Source organism: Acomys minous (genome assembly GCF_964271855.1).
Source record: "Acomys minous genome assembly, chromosome: 4".
Taxonomy (NCBI): domain Eukaryota; kingdom Metazoa; phylum Chordata; class Mammalia; order Rodentia; family Muridae; genus Acomys; species Acomys minous.
In genome coordinates this window covers 131,997,131-132,016,807 of record NC_140486.1, presented here as the reverse complement: position 1 = coordinate 132,016,807, position 19,677 = coordinate 131,997,131, and the positions used below count along the sequence as shown (strand labels likewise).

Sequence of the window (19,677 nt, the reverse complement as noted above, 5' to 3'; positions counted from 1 at the left end):
CCATGTAGTCTGAAAGGGGCTGCCCACCACAGGGGCCAGGCTGCCTTCCACACACATCATAAACAGAGTCCTTAAGCTGCTGTCCACAGGGAAAAGCACGAAGAGGCTTAGCTTTGCTCCCCAGGCTGAGCCTCCCCCAGACTCCCCTAGAGTCGCTAGATCAAAGCCCCAAAGCTGTGGCAATCCCTCCCCCAGCTGTGGTAGCCTGCTGCTTCAGCTACCCACTGCCACCCTCCCCCAGCCCTGTGACAGGGTACCTTCCCCAAGCTGTGGGGAGCCCCACCCTTGTCCTTCGGCCCACTGTATCACCACCCCCAAGAGCTAATGTGTCTAGCCCATGAGCATTGGGCCGCTATTTTTTTTTTTTAAGTGACTCTCTGCCAGTCCTCCTTCCAGCCCTGGGGCTGTGGAAACAGACAAAATGGCGGCTCCTCAGCAGAGCTGTTTTTGGTGACATTCCTGCCTCAGCCGACTGCTCTAAGAAAACCCGGCATCTTTCCTGCCTCAGAACTGCAACACCTCTGTTGAGGAAGCCTCCTCTCAGAACCGTGAGGTTTCTGGGCTCCAGAGCCTCAGATACCTTTGGGACACTGTCCCACCCCAGAGCTGTGAGGTTCCCACCCTCTCCTGAGTACCAGAAGGCAGACCACCCACCCACAACAGGGCGTGTCTTGGTTCTTATTTGTCCTCAGCTGCAGGATGTGGCTGCATCCTGAGCGCACTTACGATGACTTGTTTCCTTTGGTCCTTTCCTGTATTAATTCACCCTTTGGATTCACAGTGAATATCCTACAGTCCGGAACGCCGACTTGTGTGTAAGCGTAGACATCCTGCAAAAGAAACGAAAGCTTAGCTGGTTCCCCGTAAGCCAGAGCCACTGCATCAACTCAGGAGTGGAAGTCTTTAGACAAACCAGAGTGCACAGGGAGTCAGGAGATGGCAGCAACACCTTTAGTGTGCCCAAGATACAGACACACCCCACCCTGGATGCAGTACAAAAGGCAGGGTGAGGACCAGCAAGGAAGAGCGAGGGCTCATGCTGGACTCAGGGGCCTGGCTCAGAACCACTGGCAACAGTGGTTCTCAAGCTGTGGGTCCTGACGCCTTTGGGAGTCAAGCGATCCTTTCACAGGGGTCATATATAAGACGATACCCTGCAGATCAAGGTATTGACATGTGATTCACAACAGTATCAGAATTACAGCTATGAAGTAGCAATGAAAATAATCTACAGTTGGGGTCACCACAACATGAGGAACTGTATTTAAAGGGTCGCAGCTGAGAGCCGCTGAGTGAGAGTTAAGGCAGAGCAAATCTTCAAACTGGGGGGCGGAGGGAGCACTCTTCTGTCTACCACCTCGGGGCCAACAGGGAACTGAAGGACTTCCCCAAGTGCTAGGGAATTTGAGTAAGCCTGGCCTCTAGCATGAACCTCGGGCAGCCAAGGCAAGATGTCAAAGCTCAGAGGCTCCCAGTGCTGCAGAACGAGGTCAACAGCAGCCTGGGCAGCTCACGGAAATCTTGTCTCAACAAATAAAGTTCAAAAAGGACTGGAGAGATGGCGCATTGTTAGAAGCACGTGATGCTCCTGCAGAAGGACCTGGGTTCCATTTCTAATACCCATATGGTGTCTCAAGTCTAGCCTAACTGCAGTTCCAGGACACCTGATGCTTCTTCTGGCTTCCAGACAACAGGCATGCACCATGTAGTGTGTATACACATGTACACACATACACACACACACACACACACACACAGGCAAGGCACTCAGACACATAAAATAGTTTTAAAATCTAGTTTTAAAAGGGCACAAAGGTTTGAGATGACGAGGCTGGATGGTGGACAACAGGGCCTTGAATGTGCAAGGCTCGAGGCTCCCTCCAGTTCTGGGGTGCAGGGTAACCCCACTGGCACAACAGCCATTTGACTCTGCTTAGGACCTGGCTTGAGAACTACGGCATGGCTGTGCCTGCCCTAAAGTGCACCCCCCCTTGAACCTCGCTCACACAGAATCCAGCACACACTCCAGACACACTTACGTTGGGACGGTTTCCGAAGGCAGCATAGAAGGGCTGCTTGGACGGGGCAAACAAGTTCTTAATATCATTCAGACACTCAATTTTGAACTTCTCTGGTTTCTTTTCTATCACTTCCCTAAAGAAGAAAAGATAAAATCATCAAAATCAAAATGGCAGCTTATACTGGAGTCTGTTCTCAGAAACCTGTTCATGTTCACAGGCAACAGTAGCCTCAATGCTTGCACATTGTCAGCCTTCTTCCTAGTCAGTCTCATGACAGGGTATTTGAGTGACAACACTTACCGCATCGACCCTGAGCACGCCACAGCCTGGGGGGCCCTGTCAGAGCTCTCTCCACACACTCCACTGGGCCCTGAGCTCATCCCCCGCCCCACCCCCACAGGAGGAACCCAGCATACCCACTGGAAAGATACCTGTGGAAGGCAGAGAACAGGCTGCTGGGAGACAGCATCAGCGGGCCTCGGGGCAAGATCGTGCCCTTGTCGTTGACCCAGTGAAGATATCCTCGGGTCATGTCGGCCATGCCAATGGCCCGAGCCGAGCAGTACAGAAACTTGTAACCATTCCTAAAAACACGAACAGATGTGCATACAACCTGGTGAGCTACATCTGCTGGATAAAGAAAAGACTTTTTTTTCTTTTATCAGATCTAAATCAAATTCCTCTCATTTACTTCGAAAATCAAATTACTTAACTGAGAAGAAACCAGTTAGGGTTAGACACCATGGAAAAAAAGAGAGGCATATGCAAAAATAAATTACGTTAAACTGCAAAGCACTGACAGAATACATACTGCACCTAGTTCAGGACAAAACTGGACTATCTTTATGGTATTTGTTGTGAAGTAACTATCCAAGCGGTCTTATTTTAAAGGACACATTGTAGGACATACACCATTCTGAAGGGCAGGGAGTAAAATTACACCCAAGCAACAGACATATTCTGATTTTCGTTATTGTGATACTGTTGACTCATGCTGAAGATGGCACTGTGCATCTCCAGATCAGTGGGACAGTCGTGCTAGGATGCCAAAAAGGATAGCTAGTTTTCCCTTAAGGAACTGTTTTCTATGCAAGCCTATGCTATCTACCCAGTAAGTAAACCAAGGTATGAAAATCAGCTCTCTTGATAAATTCTAGCTAAAAATAACTACAGTTCTGACTGCATAAGGAACCCTGAGCTAAGGCAGTTGAGACGTGTTAGTAGGACGCCAAGCACACCTTTTGGAAAACAGGGAAGGAAAAACATCCAGGCTGTAAACACACAATGTATACAGATGGACAATTTATTTTTCTCTAGTTCTTGGTCAAAGCAAAACTGAGGCAAAGGGCACATGGGAGGGAACTTACTCATTGATAGAATGGTAGAGTTTAGCTATTCCCTGGTGAGTCCAGTCTTTGCCCAGTTGTGGGAGAATCTGTCCCAAAGCATCGGACCTGGGACGAGGGTAGAAATACAGATACCAGAAATTTAACACATAAAGCCAAACAGTTCCCATGCTGGCTGCCAAGGAGAACTAAGTGAGGGTGCAAGCTGGGACAATGTGACCAAGCGGGGACAATGTGACAACCAAGCTGGGACAATGTGACCAAGCGGGGACAATGTGACAACCAAGCTGGGACAATGTGACCAAGCGAGGACAATGTGACAACCAAGCTGGGACAATGTGATCAAGCTGGTTTCATTCTGATTCTGTGCAGCTGCAAGGCAGTTCTGCAATAATATACCCCGAGGTGCTCCGAATGGGGTTTTATAGGAAAGCCTATGATTTATTTTCAGAGATAATGGCACATCTTTTGTTTCCTCACCCCTACAAACTTAACAGTTTGTTTTCTTTGAACACTAGAATTTGGAGACCAAATAGCCAAATCTTTCCAGGCTACCTTTGAAATTCCTTGGTGTGGTGCTTCTGCCACCTCCTCAGCCATGGGCTGCTCTCACTGCTACGAGGACCGCCCGCCTCCCCGGCCCACAGCATCCCTGCCCCCCCAGGAGGCCCGCCTCCCCGGCCCACAAGCATCCCTGTCCCCCGGAGGCCTGCCTCCCCAGCCCACAAGCATCCCTGTCCCCCAGGAGGCCCGCCTCCCCAGCCCACAAGCATCCCTGCCCCCCCCCCCCCCCGGGAGGCCTGCCTCTGCGGCCCACAGCATCCCTGTCCCCCGGGAGGCTCAAGCGTACTTGGTTATCGTTCCATCGATGTCAGAGATGATGACCTTGTCGTTCCAGTCCCACAGGTAAATGGTTCCCGCGCAGCGGCAGGTCCCCTGGTACTGGGTTGTGATGCTGAACACGACGTCATTGGGGCCGTCATGGAGCTTCAGTTTCGCCTTTTATAACAAGAACAGTATTACAGGAAGCTGAGAACACATACCTTGGAACGGAGTTAAAGGTTTTACAACAAAACTCAGGGCATGTGGTTTCATGGTGTGAGCATGTCGTCCACCTCAAACTCAAGCGTGTCACATGGTTACAGAAGCCATGCTGCCTGAGTACTGTTTTCCAATTCCATGTATTTCCTGATGCCCTGCACAAAACAAAACCTATCTTCCACCTGAAATCACTGGTCACTGGCCTGGCCATAGCCGAATGCTCACCCCAGGAGGCAGCGTGTGGTCCTGCGCTGAGTGCCAAGCGGGACTCACAGAGCAACCTGCTAGCTCTGTGATGCCACTCCCCGGCTCACGTCAGACACTGAGGAGGTGGCAGCGGTGGGAAAGACCCGCCACAGGCTCTCTGAGGAGTCCTGACTGCTCACCAGGGCCGAGGGTGCTGCTGTCCTAGAGAGGGGCATCTATAAAGCACAGCTCTGCTGCACGTTACTCACGATCTGGTCCGAGGAGAGTCGGAGAGACTTCTTATATGAAGCTGTGCTACAGTGGCTCAGGGTCTCCATGGAGACGGTGTCAACCCTGACTGTTTCCTCCAGCTCCTGTGACCCCTCATCACTGGAAGTGTCATCTTCTGGAGGCCTATCCAACATCAAACTAGTTACAAAGAGGCAGGGTATTTGACTGATGAGGGCTTTTATCATTAAGAACAAGAAAATAAACAAGCACCATACATCCATAATCTGTTCAAGCCTGGGCTATATAGGAAGACCTAGTCTCAAAAAACAAAGCAAATCACCACACCATTAACCCTTTCTAGGATGGCAAGAGTTGTTTCCACCACCACGTATCTAGTTACTTATGCCATAAGCACGGGCATCGCACACTTCGGAGACCACCATCTTCCTCCCCTGCTAAGCGGCAGGCAGTTACTTCCTTATCTGCACCTTGTAAAATATCATTAGCAAAAGGAGCAGGCAGACCCCACGGCACTCACTGGACAGGGCAGGGAATATGGCTAAAATGGGTAAATTCACTTTACACTCCTTTTAAAAGAGAAAGAGATAGAAGATAAACTCCTAGTTTGGAACTGCTGGGTGGGCATGGATGAGAACGGGGAGAGGACAGCACCCCACCCCCACCCCCACCAAGCTTTGCCATGTCCCCTCTGTCCTCCTGAAAAGCAGAGGTACCAGGACAACAGTCCTGACTATGTCCAGGATCCCTTCCCCAAGTTCTGCCTTTCCTAGCAACCTGGCTCTGTGATGGGCACAGCAGTTAGGGGAGTTGATGTCTGCATTTTGTTCTGTAAAGTGGGCAAGGCAGCTCTTCTCTGCCCAGAGACACTGACAAGCGTCTGAACATCAGGTCTCTCTACAGGGAAAAGGTGTTTCCAGCTACAACGTCAGCAGACCTGTCCTAACAGCCAAGCAGGAACTGCCCAACTGCTGTGAGCGAGGAGAAAGGACAGGAAACCCACCTGGCACTGGCTGGCTCCTCAACACTGGAAGGCAGGTCATTTGTTGAGGGGACCTCAGATTTTCCCTCCTTCGTCTCTGGCAACTAGAAAGAAGCAGGATAACACCAGTGCACAATGTTTTCTCAAGATTCAGCTGTAGTCCTCAACAGAAAACAAAAACTTCAACCCATGATGGAAAACTTCAGACTTTTTCTACTTGAAGCCAAAGGGTGGAAATCATACCCTGCTTATAAAAAGCTACTGTCAAGCCAGGCAGCGGCAGCACCGCCTTTAAACCCAGCATCCTGGGAGGCAGAGGCAGGTGTATCTCTGAGTTCAAGGCCAGCTTGGTCTATATAGTAAGTTCCAGGACAGCCAGGCCTACATAGAGAAACTCTGCCCTTGAGGAGCTAGCAGGAAACTTTAAGAGTAGTATATTAAACCACAAAATATAGCCAGCCCAATGCCAGGTCTCTGGTAGAGACACCTGAACTCTTCCTGCTGGGACCTGCAGAAGGGAGAAAGGCAGCCAGAGACCACACTGACATAATCATGACTCTGGTGAAGCAGGACACACTTGTCTGTTATCTGAAAAACAACAGGTAAAACTCCCAGAACCCTCGTCTTTAGAAGGCTCTGAAAATGAAGACTCATTGAGTGTGGGTCTCTGGACAAACGTGCTCTCCCCTGCTTTGCTATAAGGGATGTTCTGTGTGTTTGCATGTAGATTTGCTCACACCTGAAGGATGTTCTGCGTGTTTGCATATAGATTTTCTCACACCTGAGGGATGTTCTGCGTGTTTGCATGTAGATTTTCTCACACCTGAGGGATGTTCTGCTTGTTTGCATGTAGATTTTCTCACACCTGAGGGATGTTCTGCGTGTTTGCATGTAGATTTGCTGACACCCGAGGGATGTTCTACGTGTTTGCATATAGATTTGCTCACACCTGAGAGATAGCACAGGAGGGAAAAAGAAGACAGCTCTGGAGTCCACAGGGCACCCTCACTGCTTACAGGCTTCCCCCAGCCTTCCTAAACCCTGGCAGCTGAAGCATGTTCATTGCGTGTGGTGACGCCTCAGAGCTGCTGACCGCGGTCAGTCACTGCCAGGCTGTCAGCCAGCCTACCTTCGTATGAGTGGCAGAAAGAGTTGTTTTTAAAATAAGCCAGATTCATTACCTGTTTGGTCATGCTTTCTCTCTTACGCCAAAACCACCATCGGCCAGATTTCTTTGGCATCTTGTCTTTAACCCAGGACTCAACTGTGGCCTACAAACAGTCAGACAGGTCAACATAATCGAGTGGCTGTAAACCACCCACTCCTCACTACCACTGTGCTGTGTGACAGTGCCTTCCTGTAAAATGGGTGATGCTACACACACCTCCCGAACCCGCCTAGTGCTGTCAGTGGCTCAGAAGGAAAGGCATGCACTCCTTTGAAATGACAGACTCCAAGCAGCTTTGTGAGACCCACGGACCTGAGGGGTCTGCGAGCGGACAGACAGTAAGGCTCATCTCTTATCTGGAACACTTGGTCCTTTATGACACAAAGCTGAATAAGCAAATGTCTTATTGGTGGGCAGTTCTATATAACAGGCATGCCAGCTGCGCTGATGTCACCTTTCTGTGACCACACCACCCACACCTTGCTGCTTCCCACCCTGGGAAGTAGGTATTTAATTCCCTGATTCCATTTTTAACTGATTTAGTAACCTACCACTTCCCTTTCTCTTGTGTTACTGGGGATTGACCTCAGACTCCACACATTTAGGAAAGCGTCCTATCACTGAGCATTCTTAGTTTGTGTCTCTAAATTTTTACACAACGTCAGAAATTGGTATAAATACTTGACAAAAATGAGTAAAAGTGGCAGGCCAGGTAAACTACCTAGGTTGCAGTAGGCGAATACAGCAGTTTGGACCTTGATATAAAATATTAAACTCAAAACCTTGCCTAGCACCAAGTGGCACAGAGCATAAGCCTTCTGACTGTTGTAGGTTACAGAGACCCTGAAGGTGGTTGCAAATGCACATCGCTCACCTTAGGTAGACTCTTCTGGAATACTTGCAAGCTAAGGATCATGGGAGCAGCCAAAGCCCAGTTGTAGTAACTATGAGAAACAAAAAATTGTGCAAAACCATTACACAGAGGTGTCAGAAGCAAAGCAGGGCTGGGAGGGAAGACAGAGACAGAAGGAGGGTTGAAAGACTAGAGGAAAAGTGGAAAAATAAGGCATCAAATTGCTGATTCTTTCCAATGAAGAGATAAGTAACTAAAATTTTGAAGATTTGCTTTAAACCAAACTTCTCTAAGCTGAGAAAAATCTATGAAACAGAAAAACAGTGTTTCAGCGACTCGGGGGAAATGAGCTGAAGCTTCAGTGACAGGGATCACTGTTTTCAGGATGCAGATTTTGCAGTTGAGGACCACAGTGACAGGTAAGCACTGCAGAGCGCCTAGCAGGGACCCAAGGGCGCTCACCGGTTATAGATCCGAATCACGAGGTTTGGGTTGTCGATAAGGCCAGGGTTCTCTGCAAACTCGTGGTACGTGATGATGTGCTCTAGGAACTTCTCTGTAAAGCAAGTGACAGGCAGCGCGGTCAGTGCGCTCTGCATGCACAGAGCCTGCAGGATGGTCACGGTGCATGGTGCTCAAGGGCTTGGGGGCCTAGAAAAGGCTTCTGAAAAAGCTATGCTTTCCATATTTATCAAAAGACGCTTGAATATTTATAGGACTTGAACAAACAAAACCCCAAACCAAAGTAAAACTTAAAACCCCAACCCCTTTCTTTTGTACCACCCTTTCTTTTTTTAAGACCCCTGCGCCCCTTTTGAAACACCCTTGCACCCCTTCTTTCCTAACACCCCGCGCCTGTCCTTCCTAACGCCCCGCGCCTGTCCTTCCTAACACCCCGCGCCTGTCCTTCCTTACACCCCGCGCCTGTCCTTCCTTACACCCCGCGCCTGTCCTTCCTTACACCCCGCGCCTGTCCTTCCTTACACCCCGCGCCTGTCCTTCCTTACACCCCGCGCCTGTCCTTCCTAACGCCCCGCGCCTGTCCTTCCTAACACCCCGCGCCTGTCCTTCCTAACGCCCCGCGCCTGTCCTTCCTAACGCCCCGCGCCTGTCCTTCCTAACGCCCCGCGCCTGTCCTTCCTTACACCCCGCGCCTGTCCTTCCTAACGCCCCGCGCCTGTCGTTCCTAACGCCCCGCGCCTGTCCTTCCTTACACCCCGCGCCTGTCCTTCCTAACACCCCGCGCCTGTCGTTCCTTACACCCCGCGCCTGTCCTTCCTTACACCCCGCGCCTGTCCTTCCTAACGCCCCGCGCCTGTCCTTCCTAACGCCCCGCGCCTGTCGTTCCTTACACCCCGCGCCTGTCCTTCCTTACACCCCGCGCCTGTCCTTCCTAACGCCCCGCGCCTGTCGTTCCTAACGCCCCGCGCCTGTCCTTCCTAACGCCCCGCGCCTGTCGTTCCTAACGCCCCGCGCCTGTCCTTCCTAACGCCCCGCGCCTGTCCTTCCTAACGCCCCGCGCCTGTCCTTCCTAACGCCCCGCGCCTGTCCTTCCTAACACCCCGCGCCTGTCCTTCCTAACGCCCCGCGCCTGTCCTTCCTAACGCCCCGCGCCTGTCCTTCCTAACGCCCCGCGCCTGTCCTTCCTAACGCCCCGCGCCTGTCCTTCCTTACACCCCGCGCCTGTCCTTCCTAACGCCCCGCGCCTGTCCTTCCTAACGCCCCGCGCCTGTCCTTCCTAACGCCCCGCGCCTGTCCTTCCTTACACCCCGCGCCTGTCCTTCCTAACGCCCCGCGCCTGTCCTTCCTAACGCCCCGCGCCTGTCCTTCCTAACACCCCGCGCCTGTCCTTCCTAACACCCCGCGCCTGTCCTTCCTAACGCCCCGCGCCTGTCCTTCCTAACGCCCCGCGCCTGTCCTTCCTAACGCCCCGCGCCTGTCCTTCCTTACACCCCGCGCCTGTCCTTCCTAACACCCCGCGCCTGTCCTTCCTTACACCCCGCGCCTGTCCTTCCTTACACCCCGCGCCTGTCCTTCCTTACACCCCGCGCCTGTCCTTCCTTACACCCCGCGCCTGTCCTTCCTTACACCCCGCGCCTGTCCTTCCTTACACCCCGCGCCTGTCCTTCCTTACACCCCGCGCCTGTCCTTCCTTACACCCCGCGCCTGTCCTTCCTAACGCCCCGCGCCTGTCCTTCCTAACACCCCGCGCCTGTCCTTCCTAACACCCCGCGCCTGTCCTTCCTAACGCCCCGCGCCTGTCCTTCCTAACGCCCCGCGCCTGTCCTTCCTAACACCCCGCGCCTGTCCTTCCTAACGCCCCGCGCCTGTCCTTCCTAACGCCCCGCGCCTGTCCTTCCTAACACCCCGCGCCTGTCCTTCCTAACGCCCCGCGCCTGTCCTTCCTAACGCCCCGCGCCTGTCCTTCCTAACGCCCCGCGCCTGTCCTTCCTTACGCCCCGCGCCTGTCCTTCCTAACGCCCCGCGCCTGTCCTTCCTAACGCCCCGCGCCTGTCCTTCCTTACACCCCGCGCCTGTCCTTCCTAACACCCCGCGCCTGTCCTTCCTTACACCCCGCGCCTGTCCTTCCTTACACCCCGCGCCTGTCCTTCCTTACACCCCGCGCCTGTCCTTCCTTACACCCCGCGCCTGTCCTTCCTTACACCCCGCGCCTGTCCTTCCTTACACCCCGCGCCTGTCCTTCCTTACACCCCGCGCCTGTCCTTCCTTACACCCCGCGCCTGTCCTTCCTAACGCCCCGCGCCTGTCCTTCCTAACACCCCGCGCCTGTCCTTCCTAACGCCCCGCGCCTGTCCTTCCTTACACCCCGCGCCTGTCCTTCCTAACACCCCGCGCCTGTCCTTCCTAACACCCCGCGCCTGTCCTTCCTAACACCCCGCGCCTGTCCTTCCTAACACCCCGCGCCTGTCCTTCCTAACACCCCGCGCCTGTCCTTCCTAACGCCCCGCGCCTGTCCTTCCTAACACCCCGCGCCTGTCCTTCCTAACACCCCGCGCCTGTCCTTCCTTACACCCCGCGCCTGTCCTTCCTAACACCCCGCGCCTGTCCTTCCTTACACCCCGCGCCTGTCCTTCCTTACACCCCGCGCCTGTCCTTCCTTACACCCCGCGCCTGTCCTTCCTTACACCCCGCGCCTGTCCTTCCTTACACCCCGCGCCTGTCCTTCCTTACACCCCGCGCCTGTCCTTCCTAACGCCCCGCGCCTGTCCTTCCTTACACCCCGCGCCTGTCCTTCCTAACACCCCGCGCCTGTCCTTCCTTACACCCCGCGCCTGTCCTTCCTTACACCCCGCGCCTGTCCTTCCTTACACCCCGCGCCTGTCCTTCCTTACACCCCGCACCTGTCCTTCCTTACACCCCGCGCCTGTCCTTCCTTACACCCCGCGCCTGTCCTTCCTAACGCCCCGCGCCTGTCCTTCCTAACGCCCCGCGCCTGTCCTTCCTTACACCCCGCGCCTGTCCTTCCTTACACCCCGCGCCTGTCCTTCCTTACACCCCGCGCCTGTCCTTCCTTACACCCCGCGCCTGTCCTTCCTTACACCCCGCGCCTGTCCTTCCTAACACCCCGCGCCTGTCCTTCCTTACACCCCGCGCCTGTCCTTCCTTACATCCCGCGCCTGTCCTTCCTAACGCCCCGCGCCTGTCCTTCCTTACACCCCGCGCCTGTCCTTCCTTACACCCCGCGCCTGTCCTTCCTAACGCCCCGCGCCTGTCCTTCCTTACACCCCGCGCCTGTCCTTCCTTACACCCCGCGCCTGTCCTTCCTAACGCCCCGCGCCTGTCCTTCCTTACACCCCGCGCCTGTCCTTCCTAACACCCCGCGCCTGTCCTTCCTAACACCCCGCGCCTGTCCTTCCTTACACCCCGCGCCTGTCCTTCCTAACGCCCCGCGCCTGTCCTTCCTTACACCCCGCGCCTGTCCTTCCTAACACCCCGCGCCTGTCCTTCCTTACACCCCGCGCCTGTCCTTCCTAACGCCCCGCGCCTGTCCTTCCTTACACCCCGCGCCTGTCCTTCCTAACGCCCCGCGCCTGTCCTTCCTAACGCCCCGCGCCTGTCCTTCCTAACGCCCCGCGCCTGTCCTTCCTAACGCCCCGCGCCTGTCGTTCCTAACGCCCCGCGCCTGTCCTTCCTAACACCCCGCGCCTGTCCTTCCTAACGCCCCGCGCCTGTCCTTCCTTACACCCCGCGCCTGTCCTTCCTTACACCCCGCGCCTGTCCTTCCTTACACCCCGCGCCTGTCCTTCCTTACACCCCGCGCCTGTCCTTCCTAACGCCCCGCGCCTGTCCTTCCTAACGCCCCGCGCCTGTCGTTCCTAACACCCCGCGCCTGTCCTTCCTAACGCCCCGCGCCTGTCCTTCCTAACGCCCCGCGCCTGTCCTTCCTTACACCCCGCGCCTGTCCTTCCTAACACCCCGCGCCTGTCCTTCCTAACACCCCGCGCCTGTCGTTCCTAACGCCCCGCGCCTGTCCTTCCTAACGCCCCGCGCCTGTCCTTCCTAACACCCCGCGCCTGTCCTTCCTAACACCCCGCGCCTGTCCTTCCTTACACCCCGCGCCTGTCCTTCCTAACACCCCGCGCCTGTCGTTCCTAACGCCCCGCGCCTGTCGTTCCTAACGCCCCGCGCCTGTCCTTCCTTACACCCCGCGCCTGTCCTTCCTAACACCCCGCGCCTGTCCTTCCTAACGCCCCGCGCCTGTCGTTCCTAACACCCCGCGCCTGTCCTTCCTAACGCCCCGCGCCTGTCCTTCCTAACGCCCCGCGCCTGTCCTTCCTAACGCCCCGCGCCTGTCCTTCCTTACACCCCGCGCCTGTCCTTCCTTACACCCCGCGCCTGTCCTTCCTAACGCCCCGCGCCTGTCCTTCCTTACACCCCGCGCCTGTCCTTCCTAACGCCCCGCGCCTGTCCTTCCTTACACCCCGCGCCTGTCCTTCCTAACGCCCCGCGCCTGTCCTTCCTTACACCCCGCGCCTGTCCTTCCTTACACCCCGCGCCTGTCCTTCCTAACGCCCCGCGCCTGTCCTTCCTTACACCCCGCGCCTGTCCTTCCTAACGCCCCGCGCCTGTCCTTCCTTACACCCCGCGCCTGTCCTTCCTAACGCCCCGCGCCTGTCCTTCCTTACACCCCGCGCCTGTCCTTCCTAACGCCCCGCGCCTGTCCTTCCTTACGCCCCGCGCCTGTCCTTCCTAACGCCCCGCGCCTGTCCTTCCTTACACCCCGCGCCTGTCCTTCCTAACGCCCCGCGCCTGTCCTTCCTTACGCCCCGCGCCTGTCCTTCCTTACACCCCGCGCCTGTCCTTCCTAACACCCCGCGCCTGTCCTTCCTAACACCCCGCGCCTGTCGTTCCTAACGCCCCGCGCCTGTCCTTCCTAACGCCCCGCGCCTGTCCTTCCTAACACCCCGCGCCTGTCCTTCCTAACACCCCGCGCCTGTCCTTCCTTACACCCCGCGCCTGTCCTTCCTAACGCCCCGCGCCTGTCGTTCCTAACGCCCCGCGCCTGTCGTTCCTAACACCCCGCGCCTGTCCTTCCTAACGCCCCGCACCTGTCCTTCCTAACGCCCCGCGCCTGTCCTTCCTTACACCCCGCGCCTGTCCTTCCTAACGCCCCGCGCCTGTCCTTCCTAACACCCCGCGCCTGTCCTTCCTAACGCCCCGCACCTGTCCTTCCTAACGCCCCGCGCCTGTCCTTCCTTACACCCCGCGCCTGTCCTTCCTAACGCCCCGCGCCTGTCCTTCCTAACGCCCCGCGCCTGTCCTTCCTAACGCCCCGCACCTGTCCTTCCTAACGCCCCGCGCCTGTCCTTCCTTACACCCCGCGCCTGTCCTTCCTTACACCCCGCGCCTGTCCTTCCTTACACCCCGCGCCTGTCCTTCCTAACGCCCCGCGCCTGTCCTTCCTTACACCCCGCGCCTGTCCTTCCTAACGCCCCGCGCCTGTCCTTCCTAACGCCCCGCGCCTGTCCTTCCTAACGCCCCGCGCCTGTCCTTCCTAACGCCCCGCGCCTGTCCTTCCTAACGCCCCGCGCCTGTCCTTCCTAACACCCCGCGCCTGTCCTTCCTAACGCCCCGCGCCTGTCCTTCCTAACGCCCCGCGCCTGTCCTTCCTAACGCCCCGCACCTGTCCTTCCTAACGCCCCGCGCCTGTCCTTCCTAACGCCCCGCGCCTGTCCTTCCTAACGCCCCGCGCCTGTCCTTCCTAACGCCCCGCGCCTGTCCTTCCTTACACCCCGCGCCTGTCCTTCCTAACGCCCCGCGCCTGTCCTTCCTAACGCCCCGCGCCTGTCCTTCCTTACACCCCGCGCCTGTCCTTCCTAACGCCCCGCGCCTGTCCTTCCTAACGCCCCGCGCCTGTCCTTCCTTACACCCCGCGCCTGTCCTTCCTAACGCCCCGCGCCTGTCCTTCCTAACGCCCCGCGCCTGTCCTTCCTAACGCCCCGCGCCTGTCCTTCCTAACGCCCCGCGCCTGTCCTTCCTTACACCCCGCGCCTGTCCTTCCTTACACCCCGCGCCTGTCCTTCCTTACACCCCGCGCCTGTCCTTCCTAACGCCCCGCGCCTGTCCTTCCTAACGCCCCGCACCTGTCCTTCCTAACGCCCTGCGCCCCTGCTGCCATGCTGAGACAGTCCCGGAGCTCTGCTCTCCTAGTCCTTTCTCACATCTCTGCTCTCTGAAGGGAGAGGACGCGAGGACGCTGCTGAAGCGATGGTGCTAGTCACGGAGGAAATCTTACCTGTTAGAAAGGTATTACAGGCCAGTGGCCAAACTGAGGAAAAGTTTAATTTTTAAATGAATAAAAGTTGCCAGAGGCATGAAAACTGAGGGACCCAGATCTGCCTGGACTATGTAGGCTGATCTAGGCAACTTGGTCCAGTGTCATTTAAGCTACAGTAAGGAGGGGTTAGGAGCAGCTCAGGCAGGTCCGCTACTTACGGCGGAAGCACGAGGCTCCGCAGCAATCTTAACTACAGGAAGAGTGGGCAACAGCTGGGAGAACAGGGGACAGACGGTAAGGACACGGTCTACTCAGTGGACAGCCGCTGTCCCACAGCGTCATGGCCCAACTCACACTGTTTGTCAGGACGGCAGCTGGGCACCCCACCCCACCCTCATGTCGGTAATTTACTGACTAGAGGTCTGTGCACAAGGACAGATTTTAAACCAAGTGATGAGCAGGCATAGCTGTGCACTTACCTTTAGAAATCTCTCCGTTCTCACTGAGGCCTCCACAGAGGGAGAGCGTGACATCAGGCAAGTCCATGGCTGAGTCTGAGAGGCACTCGGTGCCACTGTCCGCAGCTGCGCTTCCCACAGACTGTGGGGACTGAGAGCCGGAGAACGTGTCGGTCTCAGGCCACTGCCTGGAACCCGGATCTGTGTCACTGCAGCAGAGGGAAGAAAGCAGAAACAACTATGTGTTCTGTCACACGACCCTTAAACTTTTGGCTAAGTATATGGTCTTCTAGGGCCTCAAATCGAACAGCTTATCCCCTAGGAGGAACAGCTAGAAAATCAAATCCAGCTTCTGGGGCATATGAGTACAGACACACGCATCTAAGTGTGGGACAGCAAACACATATGAAAAGCCAGAGCCGAGTGTCAGTTGGGTTCTTCCTGCCTTACAACAGGTGCCTCCCTCAACTGCAGGCTTGCCACCTGGGCCAGGCTGGAGTTAGAGGCACGGGAGGCGGCCATGCCTTTTTACTTTCCTTCCTTCTTTTTTTTTTTTTTTTTTTTTTGATGTGGGTGCTGGGGACTTGAACTTGGGTTCCTATGGTTTAACTATAAGCACTCTTACCCCCCAGCACCTTCCCAGTGACCTGGCCCTACAGCTTTCTACAGTAATCTTTGAAAACCAGATCTTAAGTGACATTCGTGAGACTCTGAATTCTAAAATATCAACTGGGGCCTTCATGCTGGGGTAAAGGAGTAGTGGAGTTATAAGCACTTACTTAAATTGTCACAATGAAATAATAGATAGTTAAGAAAAATCTGCCATTTGGAAGCCCTTTGATCCTGCATTCCAGGAAAACGGACGCCGTAGCACACACAGCCTGCAGAAATTACTGGGTCCAGGGCTGTGTTCTTAAAACAACGCCCTGCCAACTCCAAGGCTTTTCTAAATTCATCTTAATACTCTCTAAAACTAAACTAATCTAAAAAGCGGGAATTACTTGAGAGAAAAGCACTCAGGAGGTGAGGCCATTGAGAAGAACGCAGACCGCCTCCGCAGCCCTGAGGACTGGACCTTACTGACCCTATCTTTCTACAGGAGGCACAGAGCATGTGGAAAGCTTTTGTAGTGGACCCTAAATGTGAAATAACATCATGGCACACTGCATTTCGTGTCACAAGCGTTAACTACTTTAACTTTTGGGTAGTGGTATAGTATTTGAGATGTTCAGATTTTTCCTAGAGGCTGGGAAATTTATTTTTAGTACTGGGGACTGAACTCAGGATCCTCATGTGTGCTAGGCAGGCACTCAGCCACTAACTCACATCCCTATGCGAGAAGGCAGAATTATTATTTTTATTATTACTACTACTACTACTACTACTATTAATTAATTATTATTATTTTTTGGTTTTTCGAGACACGGTCTTTGTGTAGCCTTGGCTGTCCTGGACTCACTTTGTAGTCCAGCTGGCCTTGAGCTCATAGTGATCTGCCTGCCTCTGCCTCCCAAGTGCTGGGATTAAAGGCATGCACCACCACGCCTGACTGAAGGGAGAGGTTTAAAAGTTTTATTAAAGCAAAACAAAACATGGCACATCTGATGAAATTAACACAAACGTCTGGAAAAAAAAACTAGAAGTTGCGTATTAGGCACAAGAGCGTATTGACACGCAGACATAGTTTTAGGTTTGGGAAATTTTTCTCTGAATAGTATTGCACGCTTCCAAAACCTGACATGAAACTGATGGAGAAATCGTCTCTTCATTAAAAATGGTTAGAAAGCCAAGCCCTCTGAGACATGGTAGCACAGCAAAGCTATGCAGGGAGGGGCAAGGAGGCAACACCCACACCTGGTACGACCAGAAGAGCTCGTGTGCTCTCTAGCGCCTGCATCGTCTTTACTGGGCACACACGGAGTCTTCTGCAGCCACTTGACAAATTCTGCACACCCCCACCCAGGCCCTGCCTCTCCGCTCTCTGCTCCTGTGGGGCCTCCCACCCACACCGGTTCTGGACCGCTGTCCCGAAGAGCGAGGCACTGAGCTTTATCAGTTGCAACAGCTGGTGTCATTCAACCAGTAATGACATCTGACCCAGCACATTGCCAAATCCACAGGAATGATGAGACGTGTGAAAGTTTAGCTGTATTAACTGTGGCAATCACAACGGAGCACACTTGTGACACGTCCCAGTAGTCAGTCCTTATGCTAATGTGGCTAACACACAGCGATCTTAACCAGTGACCTACAGCCAAGGACAGTGGGGCTTCTTTGCATTAGTGACTCTTCCTCCTCCCCGCCCCCTTTCTTCTTGGCTTTTAAAGACCAGGCTTCTCTATTTTATAGCTCTGTCTGGCTATCCTGAAACTCGCTATGTAGACCAGGTTAACCTCAGACTCAAGAGTGCCACCTGCTTCTGCTTCCTGAGAGCTGGGATTAAAGGTGTGCGCCACTAGGCTTTGCTCCCTATTTCTTAATAGGGATATTTTTAAAAAATCTAGTATGAAAGTAAAGCAAAAGGTCTGAGAAATACAAGAGAAAGTCTAATTCTAGGAGATTATATTTTGATTTTTCCTACCCTTAAACCTTGGAACAATTTCAAATTTTCCATCTTTAAAAGCCCATTACTTCAATGAAGTACACAGGTGTCTTAAGATAATGTAGGGTATATAGAGTCAGGAAGGGACTTTAAGAGCCTCCCCAAAAATACCTGTTAAAAACTGAAGTATATTTATGTCAACCTAATTTTTCCATTCCAAGTAAAAATAAAGTATGCTTCCCCAAAAACTTATTTAAAAGAATATAATTTGTGTATAAGGCTCAGTAGATTCAAGTCATGCTTTCTGAGAAGAAAATAAATTGCGCTGTACAGCCAGTGTATTAGGTAGTAATCCCTCTAGGACACAGGGCCCTGGAATGGCGCCTTGCAAGGCTCAAGTTCAGAAGTGGCTTCACACTCTTCAAAGGAGTGAAGGAAATTCTCTGTAAAATGTTTGCAAACTGAATTGTATTATTTTAAAGCACACAATTAAATAAAACAAACACCAAAAGAATGTCCTCGGGCACATTCCGTCAAGGGCTGTAAGCAGTACTAAACTAGAGCTGCAGGACGGCTTCTCAGCCGGTAAGAGTGCTCGCTGTGAGCGCTCGACAGCCTGAGGCTGATCGTGGGTCCCCCACAGAGGAAAGAGCGCACGGACTCCACTGCCCGCTGACCCCTACAAGTGTACACTACTATAGCATGGGCACAGTACACGCATATGCACGCATGTGTGCATGCATGCACACATGCACATACGCATGTAAACACATGTGCATGCACAGGATGGGGGGGAATGAAATTCTAAATCCTTTCATGCAGGTTTCACTAGTCTCTGCTTATTGTACCAAGTGTTTTCATAAACAAGACACTACAGTCAAAACAACACGCCATCTATGAGCGTTCTAACCCAGAAGCATAAGCAGCCAGCCAGAAGACAACCACTCTGTTCCTCCTGCTCAGACGGAACAACTGCAGTTATCTCAAGCTGTCCACTCCTCAGCGCACAAGCTCACACTACCTTTTTGGGAAGTAGAGAGCGGCCACTTCAGGCTCGAGAGCCTTTAAATCATCGAGGTAAATGTCATCAGGTCCCTGGTGCTGACTTCTTTTGTGAACACCTGTTATTAAAAGAAAAACATACCAGAGGTAAGGATTTATTCTCTACTTACAATTCTGCCATAAAATAGTTTTCTAAACAGGACGAACCACTGTTTGCCTAAAACCAAGGCCCAGGACCGGGCTCTAGCATGCTTGCTCCCGTGTACGTGTCCTCGCTCTGCCGTGAGTCCCTTTCTCTCTGTGTGTCTGCATGGCCCGGGGAACTTCAGCGTGAAATCTCAATGTCACAGCATGCCTCGCGTCTGTGAGTCAAGAGACGGCCAGGAGACACGGCTGTGCACTGCACCACATAATGACACGTCAGAGGATGCATATACAGTGGTGGTCCCCAAACACTATAATGCAGCTCTCTACCACCACATGAAACCGTAGCTACTGTGGCATCTTCGAGTAACGTGGGTGTTCACAACGATGGGGAGTAAACACACCTACCGTCCTGCTAGCCCTGTGTTCTCACAGCACATCCAATCATGTACAGGATATACTTGAAAAAGCGACTTAATTATAGATTATCTATCATCATTTTAGGGCATACTCCCATCTACCTACTGAAATCTGTCAGTGTGCCATCCCATACTGGCAATGGCATTTCCTGTTCCCCGAATCTCCTGATTGCAAACGGGAGGCCAGGCCAGTTGATTTAAACTGTATAAAAACATACACTATGATGCTCACTCATTAGTAAATTGCTAATAATATCCTTCTCAGACAATATCCTTGCTATGAAGTGATGTACCACAGTATGTATAAAACTTTCATCATGAAGTTTTGGGGTGGCAAGAATAAAGCCATCGTGAACCAGCTCCTACACATCCTGCAGCGTCCCACATCAGAAGCACAGCACGTACCGTGCCAGAGCTGGCCAGGCCACTCGCAGTCCCGAGAACAGACCCTGCGGAGAGCCACCATCAGCAAGATGGCAGATTTGGCCCAACACCGTCGACAGCCACACTCTTATCTTACAGAACTT

General features: G+C 53.8%; 1 protein-coding gene across 6 annotated transcripts in view; it reads right to left on the bottom strand.

Moving 5' to 3' along the window:
• The window catches only part of LPIN2 (lipin 2), an 81,137-nt gene that overhangs the window by 3,019 nt on the left and 58,441 nt on the right, over window positions 1-19,677 (bottom strand). For all 6 annotated transcript variants that reach the window (XM_084780811.1, XM_084780808.1, XM_084780807.1 and 3 more), the window contains 12 exons: window positions 18,607-18,706; window positions 15,065-15,252; window positions 8,309-8,402; window positions 7,868-7,937; window positions 7,007-7,096; window positions 5,847-5,929; window positions 4,864-5,008; window positions 4,218-4,366; window positions 3,389-3,475; window positions 2,453-2,605; window positions 2,040-2,154; window positions 727-830 (listed from right to left, as the gene is read on the bottom strand). In XM_084780811.1, the coding sequence (XP_084636937.1) occupies window positions 727-830; window positions 2,040-2,154; window positions 2,453-2,605; window positions 3,389-3,475; window positions 4,218-4,366; window positions 4,864-5,008; window positions 5,847-5,929; window positions 7,007-7,096; window positions 7,868-7,937; window positions 8,309-8,402; window positions 15,065-15,252; window positions 18,607-18,706 (1,378 nt within the window). The remainder of the gene's footprint in view (window positions 1-726; window positions 831-2,039; window positions 2,155-2,452; window positions 2,606-3,388; window positions 3,476-4,217; window positions 4,367-4,863; window positions 5,009-5,846; window positions 5,930-7,006; window positions 7,097-7,867; window positions 7,938-8,308; window positions 8,403-15,064; window positions 15,253-18,606; window positions 18,707-19,677) is intronic.